Source organism: Calidris pugnax, unplaced genomic scaffold (assembly GCF_001431845.1).
Source record: "Calidris pugnax isolate Ruff unplaced genomic scaffold, ASM143184v1 scaffold113, whole genome shotgun sequence".
In the NCBI taxonomy this organism is placed as follows: Eukaryota; Metazoa; Chordata; class Aves; order Charadriiformes; family Scolopacidae; genus Calidris; species Calidris pugnax.
Window position 1 is genome coordinate 3,161,548 of NW_015090879.1, and position 8,009 is coordinate 3,169,556.

Below are 8,009 nucleotides of genomic sequence, written 5' to 3' on the forward strand. Positions count from 1 at the left end.
AAAGTGGCCAGGCATCCTGCCAGCCCTGGAGCTGGAAGAAGGGCTGGAGGACAGTGTAAGTGGATATTCATGCGCAGCATGTAAAAGGAAACTGGCTTTTTGCAACAGGCCTCTCTAATCTCCAGAGATAAGCTCAAAGCAGCGTTTTACAGCAGCCTCCTCTCCAGACAGCAAAGCCCTGGCTGGGAGGCACAAGGTGTGTGCAAGAGAAGCAGAACATCCTTGGCCAGGAACTGGCTTGTCTCATGGATGCCCCTTCCCACGCGCTGTTTCACACCCTCTCCTCTCACAGGCGGACTCATTCCTGCAGCAAAACCAAGAGCTGCAGCTCAGCATCCCCCCCTACACACAGAAATGGACAAGATGGACAAGATCCTCGCTCCTGGGTACAACCACGGGGAGGGAAAATCCTCACCCCGAGCTTCCAGCATCTGGCAAGGCGGACCGTGCTCCATCTGGAAGCCTTTCCCCCCCGCACTGGACTATCTCCTAGTCGAGGCATTATAAGAAAATAAATCAGAAGGAGATTAACATCAATATTGTTTGAAAGATTTAATCAGCTACAAATTGTAATGCTATGTTTCCAGCTTAATTAGCCCAAGCCTGTTTTTCTTTTGCTCTGTGAAGTCGGGCGGGGGCATTCAGAAGCAGGGCTGCAGATCTGTCTGTGGTGATGGAGAAGGGGGGGTGCAGGTTCCTGGGACACCAGGGTCTCTGGAGGAGGCTGCTTTTTGCAGGGAGAGGGATGCCCCGGTGGCTTTCTGTGCCAGGCTGGGGTGAGGAGGATGCTCCAGCCCCACAGAGCGTTGCACCAAAGCAGGACCCTGTGCAGCTCAGCCCTGAGCCCACGCGGGACAGCTCCGGCACAGATTTCCTGACCCCCCCTCGAAACCATGACCTGAGCTGTACCTGCACTGACACACCAGGCCTCTACTGGGCCAGGGTGAAGCCCTACATGCTCACTCAGACCTGCAGAGCTCGAGGAAGGATGAGGAACTAAATCCAATGTCATACTTAGAGACGGCAAAAAAATGTGTAACAAAAATATTAAAGCAATTACATTCTTCAAGGCACCCTCCTGCAACAAGAGTTATTCTAATTTATGTCCTGCTTCCTACGGTGCTCCACGCCACAACAAAAGGTCCACAATAAAGGCTGCTCCAGCTACAGGAGCTGTGAGGAGTTCTCAGCACAGCCACAGCTGCTGTTAACAGCTGCACAAAATAAAAAAAGGGTCTGAAAAGCCACAGGGTTTTTAGCCACCGACTGCAGCAGCAAGAAGGGCCTTGTGGGTGGGGGGAAGCAAGCAAGCAATAAACATCAGCAGATAAAATGTGTGACAAGGAAGAGTCACAGAACGACTGCCCAATTGCTGGGCCAAGGCTTCCAAATGGACACCCCTGGCAGAGCTTGTCCCCAACGGCTCCAACGGGACAGAGCTGGTTGGATGCTCAGCAGCATCACCCCCGACACCAGCACGGGCAGAGCCTCCCGGGGCCGCTCCAGCTCGTCCGAATCATGGCTGTATGAGCTCAAACTGGCTCCTCTAATGAGGTTCTAAAGACACATTTTTATTTGGAAGGGCAAGTGCTAATTAAAATGCAAACCGTGTGTTTCCTGCTCCGAGCGCTCGTGCCAATGTGATTTCAACAAGGGCTGCGAGCACAAGAGTCACCCTGATCTGTGAAGTGGCTTCTGGAAGCGTTCAGAGTTCCACCTACGAGATCCAAAAAGGCATCTCTCCACTCTCTCCACATCTCTCCCCACTCCAGCAGAACCCATTGGACTGACCAGCGGGTCCCAGCTGGCCACGGGAGCGTGTTCACAGAGTGTCCCAGTGTCCCCAACACTCACCAAATGGACACCCCTGGCAGAGCTTGTCCCCAACGGCTCCAACGGGACAGAGCTGGTTGGATGCTCAGCAGCATCACCCCCGACACCAGCACGGGCAGAGCCTCCCGGGGCCGCTCCAGCTCGTCCGAATCATGGCTGTATGAGCTCAAACTGGCTCCTCTAATGAGGTTCTAAAGACACATTTTTATTTGGAAGGGCAAGTGCTAATTAAAATGCAAACCGTGTGTTTCCTGCTCCGAGCGCTCGTGCCAATGTGATTTCAACAAGGGCTGCGAGCACAAGAGTCACCCTGATCTGTGAAGTGGCTTCTGGAAGCGTTCAGAGTTCCACCTACGAGATCCAAAAAGGCATCTCTCCACTCTCTCCACATCTCTCCCCACTCCAGCAGAACCCATTGGACTGACCAGCGGGTCCCAGCTGGCCACGGGAGCGTGTTCACAGAGTGTCCCAGTGTCCCCAACACTCACCATCCCCTGGGTCCCCCCACCCACACGGCTCCTGGCACAAAATCCCCCAGGGCAGCAGCAGGGTCCCCATTTGGGAAAGCACCAAGAACACCTGCATAAGGAGCAAAGTTCGGGTTTGCTCCGTGCCGCTGCGTTCCAGAGGCACTGGCAGTGCCCAGGTCCCAGCTGGCCACAGGAGCGTGTTCAGAGTGTCCCAGTGTCCCCAACACTCACCATCCCCTGGGTCCCCCCACCCACACGGCTCCTGGCACAAAATCCCCCAGGGCAGCAGCAGGGTCCCCATTTGGGAAAGCACCAAGAACACCTGCATAAGGAGCAAAGTTCGGGTTTGCTCCGTGCCGCTGCGTTCCAGAGGCACTGGCAGTGCCCAAAGGCTGGCACAGGGGACGGTCACTCTGGCTGGTGCCATCACCCCGGCAGCCACAGGGGCTGCAGACACCCAGAGCCAGAAGAAAGAAGTAATTTGTGGTGCCTGCAGTTTTCCTGCACGGGAAGAAGGGCTCCAGCCATTTCACCCACACCCAAAGTGGCACAAATAAAGCTGTCACTTGCAGGGACACAGAACGCCAGCAGCTTGGAATGAGGCAGAGGCACCAGTGGAGGTGCCAGCAGGGAGGTCAGGAGCTGCACCCCAGTAACTGATGGTACATGTTGGCCACCACCTGCACCAGCCCAGCCCACGGCAGCACGGCCCTGGCACCGTGCTCACTTATTAATGCTTTTAAGGGAGTGTAGACACCATCAGCTGCATGGCCACCAGCCCGGAGGCTCCCCACAGTGGCCTAGCACTATCTAGTGGTAGGAGACATGGATCCAGTGGCTTGGCCACCCTGGAAGAAGGTGGCTGGAGGTCTGGCTCAGCTCTCGGGGGCATGGGGAAGCCAGCAGGACAGTTCTTTGGGACCATGCAGCAAGGAGAAGTGCCCCAGTGCAGTAACTTCTGAGAACTTGTGTTTCTGGGCCCTCTGCAAGACGGGGCGATGGAGTGGGGTGGGCTCAGGAGCCCAGTAAAAACGGAAAAAACAGTGTACAAGCAACAAGAAGTTTGCCAGATCTCTTTGGCTCTAGTTACAGGGATTTCAGGAGCCAAACCATACCCAAGGCCATCAGCAGCACACAGGAGGGCAGCCGGGCTGGCCAGACACTGCCCTCACCACACTCCCAGCCAGAACCAGGACTCTCTCTCAACACCCATTTCCCACCCAAACCACAGCTGCAAACCCAGCACCTCCCACAGCTGCTTCTTGCACACATCAACCCACACAAAACCAGAGCACTGGAAGGCAAACTCTGTCTCTGCTGCTTGCTGACACTTACCTGCACCCCCTGCAGACCCAGCCCCACACAGGGGACACCATGAGGAAGAGCTGCCATGAGGCTCCAGCACCGTGGGGCAGCACAAGCTTCAGCCAAGAGAAATAACAGAAGCCCCAAAGCTTTTGGAGCACCTGGAAAGCTGTTTCTGATTTGCCAGCAATTTGTTCCCTCCACAGGTTCATCTCATTACCAGGACTCCATTTAGCAGGAGCTTTATCACCTGTAACGCTTGTGCGTAACAGATTCACCCAATTAAAATGTTATTTCCTTTAACAGCTCAGACAGTCCCACTTCGGTGTCTGTCGGTGTGTGTTTACCTTCCCCCAAATAAGTTCAGTCCTTTGTCAACCCCTCGTGTCAAGGGCTGCCCTTGGGAACTGAGCACAGACGGTGGCCCCTGCCCTTCCCCACCACCAGCCACCTCTGCCCTCCCAGTCGTGGCCAGTCTGAGCTTCAGGATGGTCTTGCAGGAGCATCACTGGTGCCATGGGGGATCAGCCCCCAGTCAGAGAGACCCCCAGAGATGGGCCCTGGTCCCAATGAGCAGACAATCCCACGCCAGGGCCAGGACTGGGGCGATGTCCGTGCTCTGAGGTCCAGTACCAGCACCAGGACCCCCACATTTCAGCCACCACCACCCACCCACCACCATCAGCTCCAGTTTCTCCCCCACACTCAGCCCCTGTGGGTCCCGTGGCCACACTGGGCAAGCTCTGGGCCACCCACTGACAGCCTGAGCCCAGCAGCACTCCGGGAGCAGCCACAGACCCCCCAGTGCTTTGACAGAGGTTCAGCTCCCGGTAGCTTTCCTTTTTTTATGGTTTTAGCCATAAAATTAACTTATACTTGCCTGTATCAATAAAATGAGAAGCAACAGCTCTGGATGAGGAGTAAAATTCTATTTATGACAACTCCATAGACATTCTTACCGAGCACCCAAGTCCGTCAACAGCGATGGACAACAACGTCCAAAAATGAGTATTTATAATAAAACCATGCAAGTTGCTTAACAGTTTTTAGATTAATAGCAGCTCCATAAACCTTACTTTTCTATGAAGAATAAATACCAGAGGAAACTTTCATCTATTCCCTGTTTACATCAGGTTTGCACTGTTGTCAGAACAAATCAAGAGCAGGAAGTGAATGTTCAAAAAAAGTGGAGTTCAGCACAGTAAGAGCTTGTTTTCATTCTTTGTATTAGGAGAGAGTCAGGTCTTTCTGAGCAGCTCTTGTCTAGATAGGGATCATTTACCCAACTGTTCATTTTCAAAAGCACTTACAGTTTCATCTCAGTAGCAGGTTTTGAAGACACAGAACAGAGAGAACGAGCCAGGGAACACCTTCCCTGCAGCACCCTGAAAGCTCAAAAATCCTCTTCTCCATCTTTGCTCTTCTTTCAGTGCAGACTCAATAAACAAAGGTATGGAATGAGTGTGAAGGGGAGGGTGGATCAGACACTGTCTTCATCATCCCATCCTGAGAACAGTCTAAGGTTCAAATAATGGTATTTCAAAGGCTTTATCACGTTAATAAAACAGAGAGGTATTTGGGAATGGTGCAGCAGCACAAAGAGCTCAGTGTTCGGTTTGGGTTGGTTCCTCAGATGACAGCAGATGTGATGCCAATTAACAGATACCCAGCAACTGCTGCTTTGTTGGGTTTTTTTTAAGCTTTTGGTTATTAACCTCAGCAAAACCCACCGACCTCATTAAACAAGGCCACGAACGCCCCGGCACACGGTGCCCAGCTTCCCCAGCTCTGCAGAGCCTCCTCGGAGCCCCAGCCTCACGACGCTCCCGGGGTCAGCCCGTATTTCTGCCTCAGGATTTCCACCGTGGCCGTCAGCGCGCTGTGGGGTGCGACAGAACAGCCAGAAAAAAAAGGGGTTTAAGCATTAAACTGCATTTTTTGGGAAAGAGCCATCAGCGAGACGCAGCACTGCATCTCGAATCAAGGAGAGGACAAACTCCAGAAACTAGTGTTTCACACAGAAGCTTCCAGAAAGGGGTTTCCTGGGTTCGGAATTTGAGGCCCTTTTTCAGGGTTTCTAAAGCAAAACACAACCCACCCTAACTTGGAAGCTTCATTTCATTTGAAGTAAAGAAAAAGCTGTATTTATATCCAGCAAAGAGCACTCACCAGCCGGGACGAATGATGGTGAATTTCCCCGACACAGACAAGTCAACCACAGTTGACCCCAAACGACACTCTGGGCTCTGGACATCCCCTATGGGGCCTCCATCCACGATTAAGGACAACTGAGGCCACAGGTCTTGGAATTCCTGAAAGAGAGAGATGTGGCTGAGAGCCTGGAAGATGTTTTGTGACCATGTTTAACAGACACTGCTGGGGGAAGTGCTCCCTCAGGTCACCTCACTTCTTTTCTCACAAACACATCCCAGATTGATTTCTGAGAACAGATTTGTCTCAGACGTGCAGGAAAGCCACAGGGATTCTCTGGCCAAAGGCTTCTTAGCTGCACCCCTGTGTATTAAGGAGCACACAAAAAGAGCTAGAAGCCTTTAGGGGTGAGGACAGGGTGTCTGTCTGGGGCTACACCAGCAGCACCACCACCAGGGTCACACGCTTTGCCAAAAGAGAGTTAGTCACCAAGAGCTGCGGAGAGAGCAGCAGCCTCATTCCACAGCCACCCTTCCCACAGCAGTTTCTCTCTTTCAAATTTGGCACCCCCTTCAGAAGAAGAGGAGGCTCCAGGGAGACCTAATAGCAGCCTTCCAGTAGCTGGAGGGGGCTACAGGAAGGCTGGGGAGAACCTGTTTAGAAAGGCCTGCAGTGACAGGACGAGGGGCAATGGCTTCAAGCTGGAGGGGAACAGATTTAGACTGGAGATGAGGAGAGGGTTCTTCACTGGGAGGGTGGTGGAGCACTAGAACAGGTTGCCCAGGGAGGTGGGTGAGGCCCCTTCCCTGGAGATATTCAAGGAGAGGCTCAACGAGGCCCTGGGCAACCTGGTCTAGTTGGGGGTGTCCCTGCTGACTGCGGGGGGGTCGGACTAGATGGCCTTTGGAGGTCCCTTCCAGCCTGGGCAATTCTATGAATCAAAAGCTGCATTTAAGCCTTTAAATATTACCTTTCAACTCTGCTCTCCTCACCCTTTAAGGCGAGGATCACAGCAAGACAGCTACAAAGCTGCATCTAAGCCTTTAAATATTACCTTTCAGCTCTGCTCTCCTCACCTTTTAAGGCGAGGATCACAGCAAGACAGCTACCCCACACCACGTACCTGCAAGGTGTTTTAACTAACATTAAAAAAAAAAAAAAGAGAACAATAGCAGCATAGAAATCCTTATTCTATTACTAAAGCTGGCTTCCAATTGTGAGAGGCTGGGGCTTTCACAAACTACCACAATAACACCCCAGGGGCAAAAGCAGACTTACCGACACGCTCAGCGTGCTCGCCTGGCAGCTGATGTTAGCGCTCGTTAGAGCCAAAGGGCCAGAGCAAGCTCGTGCCAGCTCCCTGACAAAGGGGTGGTTTGGAATACGAACACCCACCAGCTGCAGAGAGAAGGAGAGAGCGAGGTTTTACACACAGTAACAGGTTTTAATTGTTCCTTGCCTAAAGCCCACTTGGCTTAAGCTGATCCTCTAGAGAATCAACACATCAACACCCGCTGAATGGGTGACAACGACTGACAAGCTCTTGTAAGTCAGTCCCTAGTGCTGGGTCACCCCGTGTTCAAACAAGTCATGGGGGGCAGGAGAGCACTGGGACTGGTTTTGGGAAAAACCTGTCACACCTAAGAGTAAAAGCTAGTACAGCAGAAGCATAAAACCAGCATAATGACCCTCAAAACCAGCCATTCATTCTATGGTGAAGCCCTACCGATGTGAAAGGATTCAAGTCCTTGTTGAGTTCCTCCGAGCGCTTCAAGACCAGGGTGACGGGTCCGGGCAGCAGGTCCCGCAGCAGCTGGTCGGGCACGTTCACCTGGCAGTACCTGCGGGCGGGGGCAGAGCCTCAGCCGTGACTCACGGCTTCACCCCACCGGCCCCGCGTCCCGCCCCCCCTCCCAGGGCTCCACCGCCGGGGCCGCGGGGCCCCGGGGCTCGACACCCCGCCGGCCTCGCCCACCTGTAGAGCCGGTCCACGTCCCCCAGGCAGATGGCCAGCGGCTTCTCCCCGTTCCGCCCCTTTAGGCTGTAGATGCTCCGCACGGCGCCGGAGTCCTGGGCCAGGCAGGCCACGCCGTACACCGTGTCGGTGGGCAGCGCCACCAGCCCCCCCGCCTGCAGGGCGCCCGCGGCGGCCGACACCGCCTCCTTCCAGCCTGCACAACGACGGAGGTCAGCGGGACGGCCCGGCAAGCCCGGCCCCGGATCCCCAGCCCCGCACCCCCAGCCCCGGTT

General features: G+C 54.0%; 1 protein-coding gene across 1 annotated transcript; it reads right to left on the reverse strand.

The window, feature by feature from the left end:
* Nucleotides 1–4,518: 4,518 nt before the first annotated feature.
* YRDC (yrdC N(6)-threonylcarbamoyltransferase domain containing) lies at nt 4,519–7,976 on the reverse strand (the record flags this gene model as incomplete). The annotated part of the gene is made up of 5 exons (XM_014946463.1): nt 4,519–5,487; nt 5,778–5,920; nt 7,038–7,157; nt 7,486–7,600; nt 7,735–7,976. Coding segments are annotated over 5 exons (684 nt in total), but the record flags the coding sequence as incomplete, so codon positions are not given.
* Between the last annotated feature and the right edge of the window lie 33 nt (nt 7,977–8,009).